Below are 25465 nucleotides of genomic sequence, written 5' to 3'. Positions count from 1 at the left end.
CCCTGTCAATCTGAATCACACCTGAGCCTGCTCCAGCTGCTGGGTCATGGCTGTCGGGTTGAGCTCAGCTGGGTAGTTCTTGCAGCTCAGGACTTTAGACACCAGCCTGCTTAGACGGTTGTCCAGATCACTGGTGGATGTAGTCAGAGCCTCTGGAGCATCCTTCAGTGGTTTACCCTTAAGAAACACAAACACATTTATTTTGGTGAGGTCCAAGCATGATCAAATATAAAAAAAGGAATCTTGCTTTAGTCTGTTTAGCCCATTTAGGACCAATATTCAAAACAGATTTTTCGTAGCGCGAGCAACAGGACGCTGAATGTCGTTGACTTAATGGCCACAGGTGTCACTGTTAACAAGCAATTTCTGATTCTTACATCTAGCCCCTTATATGTAGGTTTTGACAATTTCTAACTTTGGTGACTCCTAGTGGCAGTTTTAAAAAAGACATTGTGGCACACAGTAATAATGATACCTCAGTGAGTTGACTGCTGGGTCCTGTCCCTCCTGAGAGTAGCTGTATTTCTGTGAAGATGTTCCTCATGGCGGATCCTTCTGCAGATCCAAGTTTCTCAGTCTTCACAACTCTCCCTTCTGCTTGAGCTTTGTTTTCCTGAGAGGGAAATCCTTCCACCAGGGTTACCTCACTCCAGATAACGTCAGGTGAAGATTTCTGAACTGCCTGCAGTGATGCGGGTGATATCTTGTCAACCTTGTACACCTGCTCCTATTGTGGACACAAAACACCAGTATTAATGCAGGAAAAAGTCTGACGTTTCAAACATCTACCGTTTCGGTTGAGCTAAGAAAAAAAACATTCTTTCTCTTTGTGAAACAAGTCCATCCCATTTTAATTACTCTCTGGAAGCGTACCAGTCCTTACTCCCTTTGACTTCCATGCAGTGATAACATGTAAGAGGAAGCTCATATTACTACATCAACCAGTCATCAATGCACCTCTGAAGACTGTTGGGGCAAGTCCAAACACGTATATGCAAGAGACTGAACATAATAGAGGATTTGCATATGAAAAAAACTTGCCTGGAGCAAAAAAACTGCCTCCTTTTCACTGGATATTGTTTTCTCTCTCACACTCTCTCTCTTTCTCTACTGAACTTGTCTTTGACTATGTAATATTATCTTCTATTGTAGTTACAAAGGTATTCTGCATTGTTAAACTGATATTTCCTGAAGAGGGAGGAGAAGAGGTTGTCCATTTCTTTGATACAGTGTTTGTATCAGGGAAACATTTGGCTTGGTTGAGTAAACCAGTTGAGACACATGCGGTATTAAACACCACAGATATTATGGACATGCAACATAGTGGTTAGTTAGTTCTGTTTATTATATACTACTGCAATTTTACTAGAAATACAGCAATTCTAAACTACAAACTGTGCCAAAAATCAAAACTCAGTCCCTCCTATAACAAACTAAACGTAGTGGCCTCAATGCGAGTAGTTCAAAGAGTAATTTTACTATATATATAGTAAATATAAATGCATTTCAGTTACCTGTTGCAAATCCGATCTCTGCTTCCTCACTTCACAAGTGGTGGTGGTCGTGGCCATTGGCAGTGGAATATTCTGTATTTGTACCGTGACCATCTTTTCCCTTTCCTTTTCCTGAACTGTCCTCTTCCTCCCCTCCTGCTCTTTCCTTGCATCTGTTGTGTGTCTCTCCGTTAGAGCGCTAGCAACCGCAGTGGGTTCAGACAAGGATTCGGTAAAGCTTTCTCGCACTTCTACTTTGGTTTTCTTAACTGAAGACTTGTCAGGCTGAATGTTAGTGGTGGTCACATCCTTACTTTCTTTAACTGTCTCAATTTGGATACTTGATTCCATCCTTGGTTCCTTTTCTATTGTGACAGTTTTGTATTCATGCACACTCATGCGGCTGTCTATCTTTTTAAGGCTCTGGGATGCACCATGCACGTCTTTTGTCGACACTTTAGCATGCAGTTCTTGCAGGTCATGATCCTTGGCTTCTTTAGGTCTTTCCTTGGTCTTTACTTCGGCCCTGATCATCTTGACTGTAGTCTTTTCTGGCTGAACATCAGCTGAAGTCAGGTCTTTGCTTTCTGGCACTTTTTTGCCCAGAATAGTTGTTTGATCTTTATCAATCCTTGGCGCCTTTGTTGTTGTGACAGATGTAATTTCATGCTCCTTTATAGTGGCCTGTGTACTTGGTTGTGAAATGTGCACTTCAGCCCCTTTGAGGATTTTCTGCACCCTAACAGACTTTTCATCCATGCTCTGAGGTACATCATGCACTTCTTGCACGTCACGACCCTTGACCTCTTTGGGTGTTTCCTTGGTCTTCACTTCGACCCTGGTCACCTTGACGTCAGTCTTCTCTGGCTGAACATCAGCTGAAGTCAGGTCTTTGCTTTCTGGCACTTTTTTGCCCAGAATACTTGTTTGATCTTTATCAATCCTTGGCGCCTTTGTTGTTGTAACAGATGTAATTTCAAGCTCCTTTATAGTGGCCTGTGTACCTGGTTGTAAAATGCGCACTTCAGCCCCTTTGTAGATGTTCTCCACCCTAACAGACTGTTCATCCAGGCTCTGAGGTGCATCGTGCACATCTTTTGCCGACACTTTAGCATGCACTTCTTGCACGTTACGATCCTTGGCCTCTTTCGGTCTTTCCTTGGTCTTGACTTCGACCCTGGTCATTTTGACTGCAGACGTTTCTGGCTGAACATTAGCTGAGGTCAGGTCTTTGCTTTCTGGCACCACTTTTGGCAAGACTTTAGCAGGCATTTCTTGCACGTCATGACCCTTGACCTCTTTGGGTCTTTCCTTGGTCTTCACTTCGACCCTTGTCATCTTGACTATAGTTGTTTCTGGCTGAACATCAGTTGAAGTCAGGTCTCTGCTCTCTGGCACTTTTTCGCCCTGATTACGTGTTTGATCTTTATCAATCCCTGGCGTCTTTGATATCGTAACAGATGTGACTTCATGTTCTTTTATAGTAGCCTGTGTACCTGGTTGTAAAATGAGCACTTCAGGCCTCATATAGATTTTCTCCATCTTAACAGACTGTTCATCCAAGCTCTGGGGTAGATCGTGCATGGTCCTTGGTGCTTGTATCTGTTTTGAGAGACTTTCCACAATAGGTATGGTCACTGGAGCCATGGCAATCTCTGCACTCTTAAACTGTTTCTTAGTTTGTTCGGGTTCCATATGAGCAATCTTTGAAAGTACAGAAAATACTCTCCAGGCTGGTTCAAGCTTAGTTTCTGCCACCACAGCAGTTTTAATTTCCTTCCTGGAACTGGATGAAGACTCTTGATTATCGCTAGCATATTCTGTAAGAGGTTTTGGACCCTTTAACCCTTTTTTTTCAGTTGGTGAAAGTCTTCCCTTTTCCACAACAGCAATTTCAGTTGGTGCTATGACCACCTCTGCAGTTGAAGATGTCTTCTGCCTGTCAGGCTCTTCCTTGGTCTTTGTCAGCTCAGTGGTAGCAAGTTCTGGGGAAAGTTTGAGACCCTTAGTCTTTCTTTTGGTTGGTGAAAGTTTACCTTTTTCAACAGTAATTTCAGTTGTTGTGACCACCTCTGGAGTTGAAGATGGTTTCTGACTGTCAGGCTCTTCCTTGGTCTTTGTCAGTTCAGTGGTAGCAAGTTCTGGGGAATGTTTCAGATCCTTAGACTCTCTTTTGGTTGGTGAAAGTTCACCTTTTTCCACAACAGTCATTTCAGTTGTTGTGACCATCTCTGGAGTTGAAGATGGCTTCTGACGGTCAGGCTCTTCTTTGGTCTTTGTCAGCTCAGTGGTAGCAAGTTCTGGGGAATGTTTAAGACCCTTAGTCTGTCTTTTGATTGGTGAAAGGTCTCCTTTTTCAACAGTAATTTCAGTTGATGCTGTGACCACCTCTGGAGTTGAAGATGACTTCTGACTTTCAGGCTCTTCTTGGGTCTTTGTCAGCTTAGTGGTAGCAAGTTCTGGGGAAAGTTTGAGACCCGTAGTCTTTCTTTTGGTTGGTGAAAGTTCACCTTTTTCAACAGTAATTACAGTTGTTGTTGTGACCACCTCTGGAGTTGAAGATGGTTTCTGACTGTCAGGCTCTTCCTTGGTCTTTGTCAGCTCAGTGGTAGCAAGTTCTGGGGAAAGTTTGAGATCCTTAGACTTTCTTTTGGTTGGTGAAAGTTCACCTTTTTCAACAGTAATTTCAGTTGATGCTGTGGCCACCTGTGGAGTTGAAGATGGTTTCTGTCTGTCAGGCTTTTCTGGGGTCTTTGCCAACTCAGTGGTAGCAAGTTCTGGGGAAAGTTTGAGACCCTTAGTCATTCTTTTGGTTAGTGAAAGTTCACCTTTTTCAACAGTAATTTCAGTTGTTGCTGTGGCCACCCCTGGAGTTGAAGATGGTTTCTGACGGTGAGGCACTTCCTTGGTCTTTGTCAGCTCAGTGGTAGCAAGTTCTGGGGAAAGTTTGAGACCCGTAGTCTTTCTTTTGGTTGGTGAAAGTTCACCTTTTTCCTCAACAGTAATTTCAATTGATGCTGTTGCCACCTCTGGTGTTGAAGATGGTTTCTGTCTGTCAGGCTCTTCCTTGGTCTTTGTCAGCTCAGTGCTAGCAAGTTCTGGGGAATGTTTCAGATCCTTACACTTTCTTTTGGTTGGTGAAAGTTCACCTTTTTCAACAGAAATTTCAGTTGATGCTGTGGCCACCTGTGGAGTTGAAGATGGTTTCTGTCTGCCAGGCTTTTCTGGGGTCTTTGCCAACTCTGTGGTAGCAAGTTCTGGGTAAAGTTTAAGATCCTTAGTCTGTCTTTTGATTGGTGAAAGTTCTCCCTTTTCAACAGTAATTTCAGTTGTTTTTGTGACCACCTCTGGAGTTGAAGATAGTTTCTGTTTGTCAGGCTCTTCCTTGGTCTTTGTCAGCTCAGTGGTAGCAAGTTCTGGGGAAAGTGTGAGACCCTTAGTCTTTCTTTTGGTTGGGGAAAGTTCACCTTTTTCCACAACAGTAAATTCAGTTGGTGCTGTGGGCACCCCTGGAGTTGAAGATGGTTTCTGTCTGTCAGGCTCTTCCCTGGTCTTTGTCAGCTCAGTGCTAGCAAGTTCTGGGGAATGTTTCAGATCCTTAGACTCTCTTTTGGTTGGTGAAAGTTCACCTTTTTCCTCAACAGTCATTTCAGTTCTTGCTGTGACCACCTCTGGAGTTGAAGATGGTTTCTGTTTGTTAGGTTCTTCCTTGGTCTTTGTCAGCTCAGTGCTAGCAAGTTCTGGGGAATGTTTCAGATCCTTAGACTTTCCTTTGGTTGGTGAAAGTTCACCTTTTTCCACAACAGTAATTTCAGTTGTTGTTGTGACAACCTCTGGAGTTGAAGATGGTTTCTGTTTGTTAGGTTCTTCCTTGGTCTTTGTCAGCTCAGTGCTAGCAAGTTCTGGGGAATGTTTCAGATACTTAGACTTTCCTTTGGTTGGTGAAAGTTCACCTTTTTCCACAACAGTAATTTCAGTTGTCGTTGTGACCACCTCTGCAGTTGACGATGGTTTCTTCCTGTCAGGCTCTTCCTTGGTCTTTGTCAGCTCAGTGGTAGCAAGTTCTGGGGAATGTTTCAGATCCTTAGTCTTTCTTTTGGTTGGTGAAAGTTCACCTTTTTCAACTGTAATTTCAGTTGGTGCTGTGGCCACCTCTGGAGTTGAAGATGGTTTCTGCCTGTCAGGCTCTTCCTTGGTCTTGGTCAGCTCAATGCTAGCAAGTTCTGGGGAATGTTTCAGATCCTTAGACTTTCCTTTGGTTGGTGAAAGTTCACCTTTTTCCACAACAGTAATTTCAGTTGTTGCTATGACCACCTCTGCAGTTGACGATGGTTTCTTCCTGTCAGGCCCTTCCTTGGTCTTTCTCAGCTCAGTGGTAGCAAGTTCTGGGGAAAGTTTGAGACCCTTAGTCTTTCTTTTGGTTGGTGAAAGTTCACCTTTTTCAACAGTAATTTCAGTTGTTGCTGTGGCCACCCCTGGAGTTGAAGATGGTTTCTGACGGTCAGGCTCTTCCTTGGTCTTTGTCAGCTCAGTGGTAGCAAGTTCTGGGGAAAGTTTGAGACCCTTAGTCTTTCTTTTGGTTGGTGAAAGTTCACCTTTTTCAACTGTAATTTCAGTGGGTGCTGTGGCCACCTCTGGAGTTGGAGATGGTTTCTGCCTGTCAGGCTCTTCCTTGGTCTTGGTCAGCTCAGTGCTAGCAAGTTCTGTGGAATGTTTCAGATCCTTAGACTTTCCTTTGGTTGGTGAAAGTTCACCTTTTTCCACAACAGTAATTTCAGTTGTCGTTGTGATCACCCCTGGAGTTGAAGATGGTTTCTGACGGTGAGGCACTTCCTTGGTCTTTGTCAGCTCAGTGGTAGCAAGTTCTGGGGAAAGTTTGAGACCCTTAGTCTTTCCTTTGGTTGGTGAAAGTTCACCTTTTTCAACTGTAATTTCAGTAGTTGCTATGACCACCTGAGCAGTTGACGATGGTTTCTGTCTGTCAGGCTCTTCCTTGGTCTTTGTCTTTCTCAGCTCAGTGCTAGCAAGTTCTGGGGAAAGTTTGAGACCCTTAGTCTTTCTTTTGGTTGGTGAAAGTTCACCTTTTTCCACAACAGTAATTTCAGTTGTTGCTATGACCACCTCTGCAGTTGACGATGGTTTCTTCCTGTCAAGCTCTTCCTTGGTCTTTGTCAGCTCAGTGGTAGCAAGTTCTGGGGAAAGTTTGAGACCCTTAGTCTTTCCTTTGGTTGGTGAAAGTTCACCTTTTTCAACTGTAATTTCAGTTGGTGCTGTGGCCACCTCTGGAGTTGGAGATGGTTTCTGCCTGTCAGGCTCTTCCTTGGTCTTTGTCAGCTCAGTGGTAGCAAGTTCTGGGGAATGTTTCAGATCCTTAGACTTTCCTTTGGTTGGTGAAAGTTCTCCCTTTTCAACAGTAATTTCAGTTGTTTTTGTGACCACCTCTGGAGTTGAAGATAGTTTCTGTTTGTCAGGCTCTTCCTTGGTCTTTGTCAGCTCAGTGGTAGCAAGTTCTGGGGAAAGTGTGAGACCCTTAGTCTTTCTTTTGGTTGGGGAAAGTTCACCTTTTTCCACAACAGTAAATTCAGTTGGTGCTGTGGGCACCCCTGGAGTTGAAGATGGTTTCTGTCTGTCAGGCTCTTCCCTGGTCTTTGTCAGCTCAGTGCTAGCAAGTTCTGGGGAATGTTTCAGATCCTTAGACTCTCTTTTGGTTGGTGAAAGTTCACCTTTTTCCTCAACAGTCATTTCAGTTCTTGCTGTGACCACCTCTGGAGTTGAAGATGGTTTCTGTTTGTTAGGTTCTTCCTTGGTCTTTGTCAGCTCAGTGCTAGCAAGTTCTGGGGAATGTTTCAGATCCTTAGACTTTCCTTTGGTTGGTGAAAGTTCACCTTTTTCCACAACAGTAATTTCAGTTGTCGTTGTGACCACCTCTGCAGTTGACGATGGTTTCTTCCTGTCAGGCTCTTCCTTGGTCTTTGTCAGCTCAGTGGTAGCAAGTTCTGGGGAATGTTTCAGATCCTTAGTCTTTCTTTTGGTTGGTGAAAGTTCACCTTTTTCAACTGTAATTTCAGTTGGTGCTGTGGCCACCTCTGGAGTTGAAGATGGTTTCTGCCTGTCAGGCTCTTCCTTGGTCTTGGTCAGCTCAATGCTAGCAAGTTCTGGGGAATGTTTCAGATCCTTAGACTTTCCTTTGGTTGGTGAAAGTTCACCTTTTTCCACAACAGTAATTTCAGTTGTTGCTATGACCACCTCTGCAGTTGACGATGGTTTCTTCCTGTCAGGCCCTTCCTTGGTCTTTCTCAGCTCAGTGGTAGCAAGTTCTGGGGAAAGTTTGAGACCCTTAGTCTTTCTTTTGGTTGGTGAAAGTTCACCTTTTTCAACAGTAATTTCAGTTGTTGCTGTGGCCACCCCTGGAGTTGAAGATGGTTTCTGACGGTCAGGCTCTTCCTTGGTCTTTGTCAGCTCAGTGGTAGCAAGTTCTGGGGAAAGTTTGAGACCCTTAGTCTTTCTTTTGGTTGGTGAAAGTTCACCTTTTTCAACTGTAATTTCAGTGGGTGCTGTGGCCACCTCTGGAGTTGGAGATGGTTTCTGCCTGTCAGGCTCTTCCTTGGTCTTGGTCAGCTCAGTGCTAGCAAGTTCTGTGGAATGTTTCAGATCCTTAGACTTTCCTTTGGTTGGTGAAAGTTCACCTTTTTCCACAACAGTAATTTCAGTTGTTGTTGTGACAACCTCTGGAGTTGAAGATGGTTTCTGTTTGTTAGGTTCTTCCTTGGTCTTTGTCAGCTCAGTGCTAGCAAGTTCTGTGGAATGTTTCAGATCCTTAGACTTTCCTTTGGTTGGTGAAAGTTCACCTTTTTCCACAACAGTAATTTCAGTTGTCGTTGTGATCACCCCTGGAGTTGAAGATGGTTTCTGACGGTGAGGCACTTCCTTGGTCTTTGTCAGCTCAGTGGTAGCAAGTTCTGGGGAAAGTTTGAGACCCTTAGTCTTTCCTTTGGTTGGTGAAAGTTCACCTTTTTCAACAGTAATTTCAGTTGTCGTTGTGATCACCCCTGGAGTTGAAGATGGTTTCTGACGGTGAGGCACTTCCTTGGTCTTTGTCAGCTCAGTGGTAGCAAGTTCTGGGGAAAGTTTGAGACCCTTAGTCTTTCTTTTGGTTGGTGAAAGTTCACCTTTTTCAACTTTAATTTCAGTTGTTGCTGTGGCCACCCCTGGAGTTGAAGATGGTTTCTGACGGTCAGGCTCTTCCTTGGTCTTGGTCAGCTCAGTGCTAGCAAGTTCTGGGGAATGTTTCAGATCCTTAGACTTTCCTTTGGTTGGTGAAAGTTCACCTTTTTCCACAACAGTAATTTCAGTTGTTGTTGTGACAACCTCTGGAGTTGAAGATGGTTTCTGCCTGTCAGGCTCTTCTTTGGTCTTTGTCTTTCTCAGCTCAGTGCTAGCAAGTTCTGGGGAAAGTTTGAGACCCTTAGTTTTTCTTTTGGTTGGTGAAAGTTCACCTTTTTCAACTGTAATTTCAGTTGGTGCTGTGGCCACCTCTGGAGTTGAAGATGGTTTCTGCCTGTCAGGCTCTTCCTTGGTCTTTGTCTTGGTCAGCTCAGTGCTAGAAAGTTCTGGGGATTGTTTCAGATCCTTAGACTTTCTTTTGGTTGGTGAAAGTTCAGCTTTTTCTACAACAGAAATTTCAGTTGTTGCTGTGACCACCTCTGGAGTTGAAGATGGCTTCTGACTGTCAGGCTCTTCCTTGGTCTTTGTCAGCCCTTTGGTAGCAAATTCTTGGGAAAGTTTGAGATCCTTAGTCTTTCTTTTGGTTGGTGAAAGTTCACCTTTTTCAACAGTAATTTCAGTTGGTGCTGTGGCCACCTTTGGAGTTGAAGATGGCTTCTGATGGTCAGGCTCTTCTTTGGTCTTTGCCAACTCTGTGGCGGCAAATTCTGAGGGATGTTTCAGGTCCTTAGACTTTATTTTGGTTGGTGAAAGTTCTCCTTTTTCTAAAACAGTTATTTCAGTTGTCGTTGTGACCACCTCTGGAGTTGAAGATGGTTTCTGCCTGTCAGGCTCTTCCTTGGTCTTTGTTTTTGTCAGCTCAGTGCTAGCAAGTTCTGGGGAAAGTTTGAGACCCTTAGTCTTTCTTTTGGTTGGTGAAAGTTCATCTTTTTCAACTGTAATTTCAGTTGGTGCTGTAGCCACCCCTGGATTTGAAGTTGGTTTCTGTTTGTCAGGCTCTTCCTTGGTCTTTGTCAGCTCAGTGCTAGCAAGTTCTGGGGAATGTTTCAGATCCTTAGACTTTCTTTTGGTTGGTGAAAGTTCACCTTTTTCTACAACAGTTATTTCAGTTGTCGTTGTGACCACCTCGGGAGTTAAAGAGGGCTTCTGACTGTCCGGCTCTTTTTTGGTCTTTGTCAGCCCTTTGGTAGCAAATTCTTGGGAAAGTTTGAGATCCTTAGTCTTTCTTTTGGTTGGTGAAAGTTCACCTTTTTCAACAGTAATTTCAGTTGGTGCTATGACCATCTCTGCAGTTGAAGACGGTTTCTGCCTGTCAGGCTCTTCCTTGGACTTTGTCAGCCCTGTGGTAGCAAATTCTGGGGAAAGTTTCTCACCCTTCGACTTTGTTTTGGTTGGTGAAAGCTCTCCTTTTTCAACAGTAATTCCAGTTGTTTCTGTGACCACCTTTGGAGCTGAAGATAGTTTCTGCCTGTCAGGCTCTTCTTTGGTCTTTGCCAACTCTGGGGTGGCAATTTTTGAGGAAAGTTTAAGATCCTTAGACTTTCTTTTGGTTGGTGAAAGTTCACATTTTTCCACAACAGCAATTTTAGTTGTTGCTGTGACCACCCCTGGAGTTGAAGATGGTTTCTGCCTGTCAGGCTCTTCCTTGGTCTTGGTCAGCTCAGTGCTAGCAAGTTCTGGGGAATGTTTCAGATCCTTAGTCTTTCTTTTGGTTGGTGAAAGTTCTCCCTTTTCAACAGAAATTTCAGTTCTTGCTGTGACCACCTCTGGAGTTGAAGATGGCTTCTGACTATCAGGCTCTTCCTTGGTCTTTGTCAGCTCAGTGCTAGGAAGTTCTGGGGAACGTTTGATACCCTTAGTCTTTCTTTTGGTTGGTGAAAGTTCACCTTTTTCAACAGTAATTTCAGTTGATGCTGTGGCCACCTTTGGAGTTGAAGATGGCTTCTGACGGTCAGGCTCTTCTTTGGTCTTTGCCAACTCTGTGGCGGCAAATTCTGAGGGATGTTTCAGGTCCTTAGACTTTATTTTGGTTGGTGAAAGTTCTCCTTTTTCTAAAACAGTTATTTCAGTTGTCGTTGTGACCACCTCTGGAGTTGAAGATGGTTTCTGCCTGTCAGGCTCTTCCTTGGTCTTTGTCTTTGTCAGCTCAGTGCTAGCAAGTTCTGGGGAAAGTTTGAGACCCTTAGTCTTTCTTTTGGTTGGTGAAAGTTCATCTTTTTCAACTGTAATTTCAGTTGGTGCTGTGGCCACCCCTGGATTTGAAGTTGGTTTCTGTTTGTCAGGCTCTTCCTTGGTCTTTGTCAGCTCAGTGCTAGCAAGTTCTGGGGAATGTTTCAGATCCTTAGACTTTCTTTTGGTTGGTGAAAGTTCACCTTTTTCTACAACAGTTATTTCAGTTGTCGTTGTGACCACCTCTGGAGTTAAAGAGGGCTTCTGACTGTCCGGCTCTTTTTTGGTCTTTGTCAGCCCTTTGGTAGCAAATTCTTGGGAAAGTTTGAGATCCTTAGTCTTTCTTTTGGTTGGTGAAAGTTCACCTTTTTTAACAGTAATTTCAGTTGGTGCTGTGGCCACCTTTGGAGTTGAAGATGGCTTCTGACGGTCAGGCTCTTCTTTGGTCTTTGCCAACTCTGTGGCGGCAAATTCTGAGGGATGTTTCAGGTCCTTAGACTTTATTTTGGTTGGTGAAAGTTCTCCTTTTTCTAAAACAGTTATTTCAGTTGTCGTTGTGACCACCTCTGGAGTTGAAGATGGTTTCTGCCTGTCAGGCTCTTCCTTGGTCTTTGTCTTTGTCAGCTCAGTGCTAGCAAGTTCTGGGGAAAGTTTGAGACCCTTAGTCTTTCTTTTGGTTGGTGAAAGTTCATCTTTTTCAACTGTAATTTCAGTTGGTGCTGTGGCCACCCCTGGATTTGAAGTTGGTTTCTGTTTGTCAGGCTCTTCCTTGGTCTTTGTCAGCTCAGTGCTAGCAAGTTCTGGGGAATGTTTCAGATCCTTAGACTTTCTTTTGGTTGGTGAAAGTTCACCTTTTTCTACAACAGTTATTTCAGTTGTCGTTGTGACCACCTCGGGAGTTAAAGAGGGCTTCTGACTGTCCGGCTCTTTTTTGGTCTTTGTCAGCCCTTTGGTAGCAAATTCTTGGGAAAGTTTGAGATCCTTAGTCTTTCTTTTGGTTGGTGAAAGTTCACCTTTTTCAACAGTAATTTCAGTTGGTGCTATGACCATCTCTGCAGTTGAAGACGGTTTCTGCCTGTCAGGCTCTTCCTTGGACTTTGTCAGCCCTGTGGTAGCAAATTCTGGGGAAAGTTTCTCACCCTTCGACTTTGTTTTGGTTGGTGAAAGTTCTCCCTTTTCAACAGAAATTTCAGTTCTTGCTGTGACCACCTCTGGAGTTGAAGATGGCTTCTGACTATCAGGCTCTTCCTTGGTCTTTGTCAGCTCAGTGCTAGCAAGTTCTGGGGATTGTTTCAGATCCTTAGACTTTCTTTTGGTTGGTGAAAGTTCAGCTTTTTCTACAACAGAAATTTCAGTTGTTGCTGTGACCACCTCTGGAGTTGAAGATGGCTTCTGACTGTCAGGCTCTTCCTTGGTCTTTGTCAGCTCAGTGCTAGGAAGTTCTGGGGAACGTTTGATACCCTTAGTCTTTCTTTTGGTTGGTGAAAGTTCACCTTTTTCAACAGTAATTTCAGTTGTTGCTGTGGCCACCTTTGGAGTTGAAGATGGCTTCTGACGGTCAGGCTCTTCTTTGGTCTTTGCCAATTCTGTGGTGGCAAATTCTGAGGAAAGTTTCAGATCCTTAGACTTAATTTTGGTTGGTGAAAGTTCTCCTTTTTCTACAACAGTAATTTCAGTTGTTTTTGTGACCACCTCTGGAGTTGAAGATGTCTTCTGATGGTCAAGCTCTTCCTTGGTCCTTTTCAGTTCTTTGGAAACAAATTCTGGGGGAAGTTTAAGACCCTTTGACTTTCCTTTAGTAGGTGAAAGCTCTCCTTTTTCCACAACAGCAATTTCAGTTGATGCTTTGACCAACTCTGGAGTTGAAGATGGTTTCTGCCTGTCAGGCTCTTCCTTGGTCTTTTTCTTTGTCAGCTCAGTGGTAGCAAGTTCTGGGGAAAGTTTGAGACCCTTAGTCTTTCTTTTGATTGGTGAAAGTTCACCTTTTTCAACTGTTATTTCAGTTGGTGCTGTGGCCAACTCTGGAATTGAAGATTGCTTCTGACCGTCAGTTTCTTCCTTGGTCCTTTTCAGCTCTGTGGTAGTCAATTCTGCGGGAAGTTTAAGACCCTTTGACTTTCCTTTAGTAGGTGAAAGCTCTCTTTTTTCCACAACAGTTATGTTTGTTATTGCTGTGACCACCTCTTGTGTTGAAGTTGGCTTCTCACTTGTCTGGTTGACACCCGTCTCAGGCAGATCGAGGACCAGATATCTCTTCTGAATCTCACCTGTGTTTTCCCATAACTTGTCAATGTAGTCTGCCACCTCGCTGGAGTGAGGTGGTTGTGTTTGAGGAATTGTACTGAGGTCTCTTTCTGTAGACTGGGTAATGGTTTGTTGTGGGGCCTCTTTAGATCTATCTTTAAGCCCCTGTAAGTCAGTGTGTGGAGGTTTAGCCATGGTTGAAATGGGTGTAGGGACAGATTCCATAGGTTCAGCATGCAGAGACGAAATACAAGTATCCACTTTTTCTGATGGTTGCACAACTGTGTCCAGAATGACTGTGGCCATTTTCTTTCCTTGGAGCTCCTGAATGGTGCCACTAACCTGAACAGTGAACTTCTCACAAACTGGACTGCTCTTTACAGTAGTTTGACTCTCCTCAGCAGGTTTCACTTTTTTAGGGACACTTGATTTAACATCATCCTTGATTGAAGGTTGTCTTTCACTAACAATCTCAATTTTCTGCACATTGGTCCTTGGCGCTTTTGTCTGTTGGGAGGCAGTTTCCACAGTAGGCAAGGTCCCTGGAGCCATGGCAATCTCTGCACTCTTAAACTGTTTCTTAGTTTGTTCAGGTTCCATATGAGCAATCTTTGAAAGTACAGAAAGTACTCTCCAGGCTGGTTCAAGCTTAGTTTCTGCCACAACAGCAGTTTTAATTTCCTTCTTGGAACTGGATGAAGACTCTCGACTGTCAGTTATTTTCTTGTTCTGTGTTGGCTCCATATCAGCAAGAATTGGTGAAGATTTTATACTCTTTGACCTTACCTTTGTTGGTAAAACTTCAGTTTCTTCCACAACAGCAATTTCAGTCCGCCCGGTGACTACCTTTGAAGGTGTGGCAGGTTTCACACTATCAAGTTTTTTCTTAGTAGCTTCAGGCTCTATATCAGTAGGTCTTTCAAGTTTATTTTTGAAAATAGAGACTGATTCTTGAATAGGGGAAATTTCCTCACTCTTCGGCTCCCTCCTGGTCGGTATGAACTCAGCTTCTTCAATAACAGCACCTTCAGTGTGCTCTCTAGAATCCAGCGAAGACTTCTGACTATCAGGCTCTTCCTTGGTCTCAGAGAAACCCATGCAAGGAAGTTCTGTGGAAGGTTTTTGTCCCTTCAACTTTATTTTGGTTAGTGAAATCATTCCTTTTTCCACAACAGCATGTTCAGTTAGTCCTGTGCTTACCTCTGGAGTTGAAGATGGCTTCTGACTTTCAGGCTCATCCTTGGACTTGGTCGGCTCCTTGTTAGAAAGTTCTAAAGAAATCTTTGGATTCTTTGACTTTCTTTTGGTTGGTGGAACCTTACTGTCTTTAACAACATCCATGCCAATCGCTCCGGTGCTTACCTGTCCAGTTGAAGCCTTCCCACTCTTGGATTCCTCCTTAGCCTCCTTAGACTCCATGTCAGTAATTTCACCAGGAGCAGAGATGGGCTCTACAGCTGTAGAAACATCAAGACTCTTAGGCTTCCTTCTGGCTGGTATGGTAAGTTCCTCCAAAACAGCAACTTCAGTTTGCTCTCTGGAATCCACTGAAGACTTCTGACTTTCATGTTCTTTCTTTACATCTATCAGCTCTGTGGTAGCAAATTCTGAGGATGGTTTCAGACCCTTTGACATTCTTTTAGTTGGTGAAAGTTCTCCTTTTCCCATAACGGTAATTTCAGTTGCTGCTGTGACCACCTCTTGTGTTGAAGATGGCTTCTGACTATCAGGCTCTTTCTTGATCTTTGTCAACTCAGTGGTAGCAAGTTCTGGTGAAAGTTCAAGACCCTTTGACTTTCCTTTAGTAGGTGAAAGCTTTCCTTTTTCCAAAACAGTAATTTCAGTTGCTGTTGTGACCACCTCTTGTGTAGAAGATGTCTTCTGACTGTCAGGCTCTTCCTTGGTCTTTGCCAGCTCTGAAGTAGCACCTTCTGGAGAAAGTATCAGACCATTTGACTTTCCTTTATGAGGTGAAAGCTCTCCTTTTTCCACAACAGTCATTTTAGTTGTTGCTTTGACCACTTCTGGAGTTGAAGATGGCTTTTGACGGTCACGCTCTTCCTTGGTTTTTGTCTGCTCTGTGGTACCAAGTTCTGGGGAAAGTTTGAGACCCTTTGACTTTCTTTTGGTTGGTGAAAGCTTACTGTCTTTAACAACATCTATTTCAATTGCTCCTGTGACTACCTGTCCAATTGAAGCCCTCACATTCTTGCTTTCTTCCTTAGACTCCTTATATTCCACATCAATGCTTCCACCGAGAGTATGCTCTTCTTTGGTCTTTGTCAGCTCTGTGATTGCAGATTCTGGGGAAAGTTTAAGACCCTTCGACTTTGTTTTGGTTGGTGAAAGTTTACCTTTTTCCACAACAGTAATTTCAGTTGGTGCTGTGGACACCTCTGGAGTTGAAGATGGTTTCTGTTTGTCAGGCTCTTCCTTGGTCTTTGTCAGCTCAGTGCTAGCAAGTTCAGGTGAGAGTTTAAGACCCTTAGTCTTTCTTTTGGTCGGTGAAAGTTCTCCCTTTTCAACAGTAATTTCAGTTGTTTTTGTGACCACCTCTGGAGTTGAAGATGGTTTCTGACTGTCAGGCTCTTCCTTGGTCTTTGTCAGTTCAGTGGTAGCAAGTTCTGGGGAATGTTTCAGATCCTTAGTCTTTCTTTTGGTTGGTGAAAGTTTACCTTTTTCCACAACAGTAATTTCAGTTGGTGCTGTGGACACCTCTGGAGTTGAAGATGGCTTCTGACTGTCAGGCTCTTCCTTGGTCTTTGTCAGCTCAGTGTTGGCAAGTTCAGGTGAGAGTTTAAGACCCTGCGACTTTGTTTTGGTTGGTGAAAGTTTACCTTTTTCTTGAACAGTAATTTCAGTTGGTGCTGTGACCACTTCTGGAGTTGAAGATGGCTTCTGACTGTCAGGCTCTTCCTTGGTCTTTGTCAGATCTGTGGTAGCAAATTCTGGGGAAAGTTTAAGACCCTCATAATCCTTGTCCTGTTTGGGTTGTTCCTGTGTGAGCTTCAGCTGACTCACAGTTTCACTTGGTCTCATTACTCCTTGCTCAGAGGAGCTTTTTTCTGAAAATTCAGCCCCTGCCTTATGAGGCATCGCTGCTGCTGGCTGATCTGGCTTTATCTCTCTTGTCTGAGTGACACCCACCTCAGGCATATCAAGGACCAGATATCTCTTCTGAATTTCACCTGTGTTTTCCCATAACTTGTCAATGTAGTCTGCCACCTCGCTGGAGTGAGGTGGTTGTGTTTGAGGAATTGTACTGAGGTCTCTCTCTGTAGACTGGGTAATGGTTTGCTCTGGAGCCTCTTTAGATCTGTCTTTAAGCCCCTGTAACTCAGTATGTGGAGGTTTAGCTATGGTTGAAATGGGTTTAAGGACAGATTCCATAGGTTCAGCACGAGGAGACGAAATACAAGTATCCACTTTTTCTGATGTTTGCACAACTGTGTCCAGAATAATTGTGGCTACTTTCTTTTCTTGGAGCTGTTCTGGGGAAAGTTTCAGACCCTTTGACTTTCCTTTGGTAGGTGAAAGCTCTCCTTTTCCAACAACAGTGACTCTAGTTGTTGTGGCCACCTCTGGAGTTGAAGATGGCTTCTGACTGTCAGGCTCTTCCTTTGACTTCCTCCTGTTTGATATAACCTTAGTCTCGTCCACAACAGCAGCTTCAGTTATATGACTGTCAGGCTTTTCCATGACCTGTGTTTCCTTCTTGTGAGCGAGTTCTGGAGAAAATTTTGGACTCTTTGACTTTCTTGTGGTTGGCAAGAGCTCACGTTCTGATGATGGTACAACTGTGTCCAGAATAATTGTGGCCACTTTCTTTTCTTGGAGCTGTTCTGGGGAAAGTTTCAGACCCTCTGACCTTCCTTTGGTAGGTGAAAGCTTTCCTTTTTCCACAACAGTACTTTCAGTTCGTCCTGTGACCACATCTGGAGTTGAAGATTTTTGACGGTCAAGTTCCTTCTTATTTTGTTCAGACTCCACATCAGGTGATCTAACATGGGTTGTGGAAAAGTCACCATTCTTTGACTTTCTTCTGGTTGGTACAAGCTTTGTTGCTTCAGTAACAACACTTTTATTTTGGTCACTGGAACTCAAAGAAGATTTTTGATCTTCAGGTTCTACCCTTGTCTGAGGTACCTCAGTGTCAGCAAGTTTAAGAGGGGGTTCTGTGCTCTTTGACTTTCTCTTGGGTGGTAGAAGTTTACTTTGTTCCACAACAGCAGTTTTAGCTTGCCCTTGAACAAACTCTGGGGTTGCGGTGTAATTTTCAGGTTCTCGTTTTGTTTCCAAACCAGTAATTCTACCAAGGGCAGACACTGGCTCTGTAACTGTGGATACCTCAAGACCCTTTGGTTTCCCCCTGGTTGGTATAACTTTAGTTTCTTCCACAACAACAGTTTCAGTTTCTTCTGTCATCTTTGCTGTTTGCTGGTTGGCCTGTTTCAGAGAAAGTGTTGTTGGCTCTGAAGACTTTTTAGGTTCCTTCACCACACCTGTAGTGCTATCAACGGCTGACACTGGCTCTGGAACAGTGGAAATGTCAGGACTCTTTGACTTCCTCCTCGTTGGTACAATCTTAGTTTCTTCCTCCACAACAGCAGCTTCAGTTTTCTCCTTGGATCTCAGTAAAGGATACTGACTGTCAGACTTTTCCATGGTCTGCGTTTTCTCCTTGTAAGAAAATTCTGGGGCAAGTTTTAGACTCTCACTTTTACTCTTTGACTTTCTTTTGATTGGCGAGACTGGCTCTGAAGTTGTGGACATTTTTGAACTCTTTGACTCTTGTCCTTTTTGTACAGACTTGGGTTGCTCAGCATCTGTTTCTGTGATAGGAGCTGACGTTAGGGGAGAACTCAGGTTCTCAGCATCGACTTTGGTCTGAGCAGGTTTTGCAACAGTAGTGTTTAAGGACACGTCTTTACTCTTTGACTCTTTACTGGTAGGTCCAAACTTGGCTTGCTCGACAACCGGGGTCTTAGCTTGCTTTGTGACTGACTTAGTTGTGAGTTCAAATGCAACATCAGTTGTTACAGGAACAGAAGTGAATGGCTCTGATGCATCTAGAATAATGGTTGCGATACGCTTTGTTTCTTCCACAGCAGCAGTTCCTGTCGGATCTCTGGGTGACTCTTGAGTAATAATAGTTTTCACCATTTCAGGCTCCGCCTTTGTCTGGGGAGGCTGTGTACCAGTGGCTGAAGTCTTGGTCTTTCTCCTGGATGGTACAGGTGTAGTTTTCTCACTAACACCAGGTGCAGACTGCTCAATGACCTTTTGGATCAGTAAAGGTTCCTCAACAGCAGATTTAATTTGCTCAGCTCCAACAGGCTCAGCTGTGGTATCTAGCTTTGTACTTTTAAACAGTGCCTCTTGAGAAGTGTCGCAACGTTGTGCTGTAAAAGGTTCTGAAGCATATGTTGGACTCTGAGATTTCTTTTTTGTTGGTTCAATTCTGGTTTTCTCCACACTAGTAATTTTCATGACTTCCGTGACTGCTGTCACAGTAGGCTTTAATGCTTTAGCCTCAGTTTGCAGCTCAACTGAAACTGACAGTTCATCCTCAATCGATTTTTCTGTTAAGGGAATGCTCTTTTGTAGTTTAACTTGATGTTTTTTCTCAGGTGAATGCTTGCTTTTTCGTGGTGGTGGTGTTGCCATTACAGATGTCTTTGTCTCTTCTAGATTAGCATCAACGACATCGGGCAGCTTTTGTTTACTCTTTCCATCAAGTTCCTTGAATGAAAGGGTAAAAATGAAATTAATTACTACAGAGTTACTTACCTGTTTCTTCAATATAACAATGCAATATTTAATGAATTACATATGATATATTAACATGATTTAAATACCTTTAAGCTCTGGCTGAGAGAAGCCTTGTGTTTGTCTGCTTCTTTGAGTGTCTCTGAACCGTGTCTCTCCAGTTTCTCTGCCAAGACTGGCAACAAACAGTCGGTTAGAAGCTGCTGGTGAGAAAGCGCCTCTCGCAGGTTGGCCTGCAACTTTTCACCTTCCTCTAATGTCACCTAACACAAGGACGAGAAAAATGTTAGTGTTTTATAGTGATGAAAAATCTGTGTGTTTGTGTGTGAAATGTCATGACAAAATTGTTCATGCACTGCCAAGTGAACATAAATAAGACCAACTTTTCTTTAATGAAAAACTCTTGACAAATCCTTTTTTTTCTCTTTCAATGAATGTATGTTTTCTTCATACGTACAACATCTCCCAGCAAGATGAGTGAAACACTAACAACAGTAGAAGACTAGATGTACTAAGCAGCTCTTAGATGCATTGAACTGCACAAATGTTTACTGAAACTGAAACAGTAAAAGCATTAAAAGACAGAAACCTTGACAGAAGAAATGGACTGTGATGGTTTGCTGTGGTTCCATTCCTGCAGGGCGTGAAGACAGTCCATCAGACAGCGAGCTGTGTTTGTAGAGCAGGTACCTTGACGCTCACTCAGCCTGGACTTTAGACTGTAGACATGAAACACAACATCTTGCATGGTAAATGCATGAATTATACTAGATGAGATAAAAATGAAAACATGCTAAAATGTAGTGTGCGAAAGGAACAACTGCAAGCACAAGAACAGAGTGGTGAGTGGTGCCGGCTGTCTAATGACCTGGGTAACAATCAGTCATAATTAATCACCCATATATTGTTTTTATCTATTGGTGACAGCAACAACAATGTGGACGTGTCATCCATTGTAAGACATGATACCTGTCATGTTGCTGGCATAAGGACTCCACCGCAGTCATAACCTCTGCTGGCAGCTCGTCAGTGGCAGGTATCGTTTTTACTTCCTTGTGAAGGTCCTGAACTTTCACATCCAAATCTTTCAGTGATTTCTCACAGTTCTGACAGGAGAAGGACAACAACATCATGTAAGTAATAATGACATGCCTGCAGGTGGAACATTACAGCAGTTTTACATTTATGATGCAAGCTATCCCATCCAATATTCACTTCCTGTACATACTCCTATTCTACAGGTTTATTTGTGGGAGCTCAGCCTACTTAGATAATAAAAGGGGTAGTTATATCAGGTTCTGTGCTTGGACATAGGGATGTCACGAGAACTATTAATTTTTCTACAGTACTGTGGGTACCGTCAGGACTCAAGACTAAAGACATAGCAAGGACAATAGAAAATGTGTTTGGGACGCAATAAACTCACTATTGATGCGTCCTTTTTCTTTAAACTTCAAAACAATCATCACATACATACATGAAATGTGACCTAAGCATTTAACCCATCCTAAGCAGTTAGGATGCATTGGGCTGCTGTAAAGCGCCTGGGGAGCAACTCGTGGTTCAGTGTCTCGATCAAGGATAATTCGACATGGGGATTGAACCGCCAATCTTGTGGTTAAAGGACAACCCACTCAACACACTGAGCTACCGCCACCCTCTTGTCCCTCCTTTCCCTGATAATGCTACATTGTGAAGAACAAATCCATGATGAAATCAGCAGGATGAGAGCTAATTAACGTTAGCTGTTGGCAGCTGGTAAACGGCACAGTCCTGCACGGAGGTAACAGCTAACGTTAACGGGAGGTGCCAATGATTACATTATGATGCGTTCAGGCTCTATTCAGTAAAATGAGTATTGGACAAAGGTAAATTCTAACATTGTCATGATGTATTAAAATGTAATCTTGTAAAATCAAGTTTTTGGTGAGAAACTGGAATAAATCCAGATGTTTGAAGGAGATGTTTTCCCAGCAATATAAAATAGATAATAGAGAGGGAATTATGACCTGCTTAACTGTCTAACAAAAAACAATATGCAAACAGTAGTAAAGGAGTGTACCAGTATGTCGAAGTACATGTGATTTATTGTTTTACTGTTGTTTTTACCGTGGTATCGTGACTTTTTAATATTAATATAGTAGTAATAACCTGAAGGCTGTGCCAGTGCTGCTGGAGCTGAGCGATGTTGTTCTGTGGTTCGCTGTAACTGAGCGCCTGGTCCAGAGAGCGGAGCTCCCACTGCAGGGCAGCAGCTCTCTCCTTCAGCCCCTGGGCCCTCCTGGCCAGCTGACCGTCCAGCTCCTCCAGCCGCGCTTCACAGACCACCAGGCGTTCCCTCACCTCCTTCTCCGAGGTGGCACAGAGGTCGTGGAGATGGCCGACCTCCAGGGTCAGGGCATCCCGACCTCCGGTGGTGCAGAGGCTCAGCAAACTGTCTCTGGCAGCGTCCAGCTCCTTCATCTCTCGCTGCTCCCTGTCCACCGTCTGGAGCAAAGCCTGGCATCATGAGGGACAAAAAGGAAAACCACAGTATTAGGATGCAGAAAGAACAAATTTTACACATCCCTGGAAATACTATTACTAGTATATAATATTACTATATAATAGACATATTTAACTATTAGGTTAAATGTTATAAAAACTATATTTTATTAGCAATGCACCGATTGCAATATTCTTGGTCGATTCCGATTTTTCAGACCTGCCGATTTTCTTTCTTTCTAAGGACTATATGATTGTCAGCATACACAAACATTTTGTAAAATTTCTTATTGAAATTCAATTGAATGTTCATTATCAAACATTGACTATTAAATAATAACATTTTCTCCAAAACTGCACCAAGTTACAAGATCTTCTCTCACTCAAACAAATCTCAAAGTTGTTCCAAATGTTTTTAAGCTTGTTCCTCCACGGCTTATTTTGGTCTTGCAGGTGCAAGCTTTATGTCTTCTTCACTCACGCTGAAGAGCTTCCACATCGACGACATGATGTGTGTATGTGGCTGTGAAGTTGTGAATATTTCCAGTGACAGATCAAACCACCGGCTTCTTCTCTCAAGAATCCAACTAACAATTTGTGTGTCTGTGTTTTATCATCTGACCTTCAGAGTGTTGATGGCGCTGTGCAGACCCTTTCTGTCGGTTGGAGAAGGTCCCAGGCCTTTAACGTGCTCCCTCAGCCAGTCCTGGGCTGCTTCATGCTGCTCCACCAGCTGGGTGCACTGCCTCTCCGTCAGGATGCCCTGCTCCAGGTGAGCTACCGCATCCTGGAAAACAACAGCAGTTGTAACTTGGCCGTTGAACAAACTCTTGTTAACATCTTATTTGTGAAGCCAGATAAAGTCATTAACACATTGAGCTATTTTCCTTCAGGATAACTGTGTATCTTGTCACGACAGATTGCTGAACTCACGGTGAGCTCTTTCAGCAGAGCAGGTATGGAGTCCTCCTTGGCCGCCCAGGACGGATCTGACCATCCAGGGTCCTGTGTGATCTCAAACAGCTCTGCAGCCTTGAGGAGAACAGTGCAATACAGTGAAGATGTTTTAAACATTATCTTTTATCTGATTATTTATGAACTTATGAGTTATGAACTGACTGATTGACTGAACTGGCTTTGAGGTCTTTACCTGTGTGCGGAGGCCTGAGAGGACGGGGGCCAAAGTCGTGCTCTGGTCCAGCAGGGTCCGGGCCTTTTCCACCGCCTGCCTCCGCTCTCCGAGGCCCGGCCACGGGAAGACCCGCGGCAGGTTGGACGTCTGCTTCTGAACCTCAGACAGACGGGCCTCAGTCTGGCCTCGTTGGTGCTGACAGGACACCAGGCGCTCCACAACACCCTTCAACTGCCTGATGGGTAACAGAAGATTATATGCAACATTAGAATCACAATTAATTCAGACTTAATTCAACCTTTAAATTCAAGATCATTTGATCTGTAGCCGAGAATCCCCTTAAAAAGCTAAAAACCGCTTCCTGTACCTCCGTGTCTCCTCAGCAGCCTGCAGGACCGTCCTCCACTGCTGCTCGGTGTCTCGGATCGTCTGCTGAACCTCCAGTTTCTTGTCTTCCTGCAGGTCCTTCTGCTCACACATACTCTGCGCTCGTCTATTCAGCTCCATCACTTGAGCCTCACCCTTCGACTTGGAGCTCAAGATGGCCTAAAGACATTGATTTGTTCAGATATATATTGGTTTGTAAAACAGCGGTTATGTGTCCAACGCCCAGATATAACAAATAATATCCACCATTTGAAAATGATGAGCTTCCCTGTAGTTGAAGACAATGACAATAATTTGAGCTACACTGAATAAAACACATTAAAAACAACCGTCTTATTGTATGTTGTACCTGTGCAGTGTTCAGCCTGTCCTCTATCTGAGCCCGGCTGCCCTGCGTGCCGCTCCCTTTGGACTCGGCCTGCTGATGCAGCTTTTTAACCCAGGTCTTGGTGCTCTCTGCTTTGGTGCGGAAGGCCTCCAGCTCCCTGGAGAGCGAGTATTGCACCTCGGCTTTCTGCAGAGTGTTCTCGGCGGTCTGCAGGACCGTCCTCCACCACTCCTCGGAGTCTTTCACCATCTGCTGAGCCTCCTGTCTCGTTTTCTCCTCCAGCTCCTCCTCCTCGGACAGACTCTGGCTCTGTCTCCTCAGCTCCGTCAGCTTGGAGTCTCCCTCAGGCTTACAGCTCAGGACAGTCTGATGATAAAGACAACAATTACACTTTTGAAATTGAAGCTACAAAGTGTTTTGCAAACAAAAGAAATATTGTTAACAAGCCAGTAAAGTAAAATATGACAATCTAGCCTAGCCTAATCTTTATCTGCAACTAGGGCTGAACGATATGGCCAAAATCTTCTATCCTGATAGAGGTCATTTCATATCTCAGTAACGATATATATCACAATATAGCATGTTTTCTGATAGTCTATATGAAATAACCTCATGGTAAAGCCTAAAAAAGCTTGCATAAGTGAAGGAAGTAGCACAGATGTTATTGTTCAAACTGACCTGAGCAGTGTGTATCGTCTCCTCTGGGTCTGTCTGACTGTCCAGAGAGACGAGGCTCTGCTGCTTGTCCTGCAGCCAGGATCTGGTGTTTTCTCTCACGGCTTCGTAGTCCTTCAGCTGGCCCTGCAGAGCACTCTGCCTCTCAGCCTGGTCCACGGCTTGTTTAGCATCTTGCAGGACTCTCGTCCACTGCTCCTCAGCAACTCTCACTTTCTGTTGAACCTCTTGTTTTTTGGGTTCCTCGAGGTCCTGACCGCACAAACTCTGGCCTTGTTTCCTGAGCTCCTGGAGCTTTGAGTCTCCTTCGTTCTTGGAGCTCATAATGGCCTGGTGGATGAGACACTCTTTTAGACCAGAATGCGACATATGTGTGTATTAAAGATGTTATCATCAAAGCATTTTAGTGCTAATGAGGAGGAGCTAATCTCTCCCTGTAACGTGAGCCATCAGCTCACCTGAGCGGTGCGCAGTCTGTCCTCAGCTTTGGTTTGGCTTTTCACCGAGTCCAGTCGATGCTGGAGGTCTGTGAGCCAGCTGCCAGTGTCCTGCTGCTTGGTGTCAAATTCTCCCAGCTGAAAAAGAAAAGATAATTAGAATGAGCTGGTTTCAAATGGATCAATTAAAACTGCCCTCCAACAGGACGGGGGTGCTTTTCTCCTGTAGTCTGAGCTCTGCTCAAGTCATTCTGGATCACAAGGAGCTCTCTCACCTCCGTCGTTCTCCTCTCAGTCTTCTGGGTGATCTCGCCTCCTGCAGCAGCTTCCACCTGTTTAGCAGCCTGCAGGACCGTCCTCCACTGCTCCTCCGTGTCTCTGATGGTCTTCTGAACGTGGACTTTCCTGCCCTGGACCGCGTCCTGATGGTCACACACACACTGGCCCCGCCTCCTCAGGTTGTTCACCGTACAGTCACCGTCAGGTTTGGAGCTCAGGATGCTCTGCAAACAAAACACACAATATTCATTAAATGCAATAGTTGATCACTCAAACTTTAAGAGTTGGGCTATTATAAAATAATTGGAACAAAATGTTAAGTCTGTTCCAAAGGAAAGGTCACGTTGTAATCCAAATAAAAAGGGTTTATGTTCTTTACAGTGACCATTATCTCAGCTCAGCTTGTCAGGCTCAGCTCAACATTGTCAGAATTGGCTAATTTTATCAGGCTCCGTTGGGCTTGGAGCAGTTTGCTAACCTCGTTTTCTGCCTTCCAAAACTTATGAAGTGGTTCAAAATCTGCCTTAACACAAAGTTAATTTCAAGACGCTATAAATCACCAATATTTCTACAATTACCAACACCAGGAATGTCTTAATCCGACTCTATTAATGCCCATATCTAACTAAAATGGAAGGAGTCTCAGTCTGCCTGTCTTTTGCTTTTTCTGTTCATCCGTTTGACTTCACACTTGGCGGGTGTATTGCTGAGGATTCAAGGTCGAGTGCGAGCTTTTGAAACTAGGAACCTTTTGACAAACTCATTGTGTTTTGACTGCCGAGATCAGGGTGTAAATTAAATTCTGGTGACATTTTTGAAGACATTCTACCCCCCAAAAAAGGCC

General features: G+C 43.9%; 1 protein-coding gene across 1 annotated transcript in view; it reads right to left on the bottom strand.

The window, feature by feature from the left end:
• syne2b (spectrin repeat containing, nuclear envelope 2b) overlaps nt 1–25465 on the bottom strand; it is a 151644-nt gene that overhangs the window by 86005 nt on the left and 40174 nt on the right. The window contains exons 44-58 of the mRNA XM_074661006.1: nt 24618–24845; nt 24364–24480; nt 23909–24235; nt 23252–23596; nt 22883–23061; nt 22534–22750; nt 22317–22415; nt 22006–22170; nt 21051–21398; nt 19869–20005; nt 19489–19618; nt 18989–19162; nt 14493–18872; nt 476–727; nt 22–177 (exon numbers count right to left, since the gene is read on the bottom strand). Coding sequence (XP_074517107.1) covers nt 22–177; nt 476–727; nt 14493–18872; nt 18989–19162; nt 19489–19618; nt 19869–20005; nt 21051–21398; nt 22006–22170; nt 22317–22415; nt 22534–22750; nt 22883–23061; nt 23252–23596; nt 23909–24235; nt 24364–24480; nt 24618–24845 — 7254 coding nt within the window. The remainder of the gene's footprint in view (nt 1–21; nt 178–475; nt 728–14492; nt 18873–18988; nt 19163–19488; nt 19619–19868; nt 20006–21050; nt 21399–22005; nt 22171–22316; nt 22416–22533; nt 22751–22882; nt 23062–23251; nt 23597–23908; nt 24236–24363; nt 24481–24617; nt 24846–25465) is intronic.

The sequence above is a fragment of the Sebastes fasciatus genome, chromosome 15 (assembly GCF_043250625.1).
Source record: "Sebastes fasciatus isolate fSebFas1 chromosome 15, fSebFas1.pri, whole genome shotgun sequence".
NCBI lineage: Eukaryota > Metazoa > Chordata > Actinopteri > Perciformes > Sebastidae > Sebastes > Sebastes fasciatus.
The sequence above is the reverse complement of the archived record's forward strand: the minus strand, read 5'-3'. Positions and strand labels throughout refer to the sequence as shown.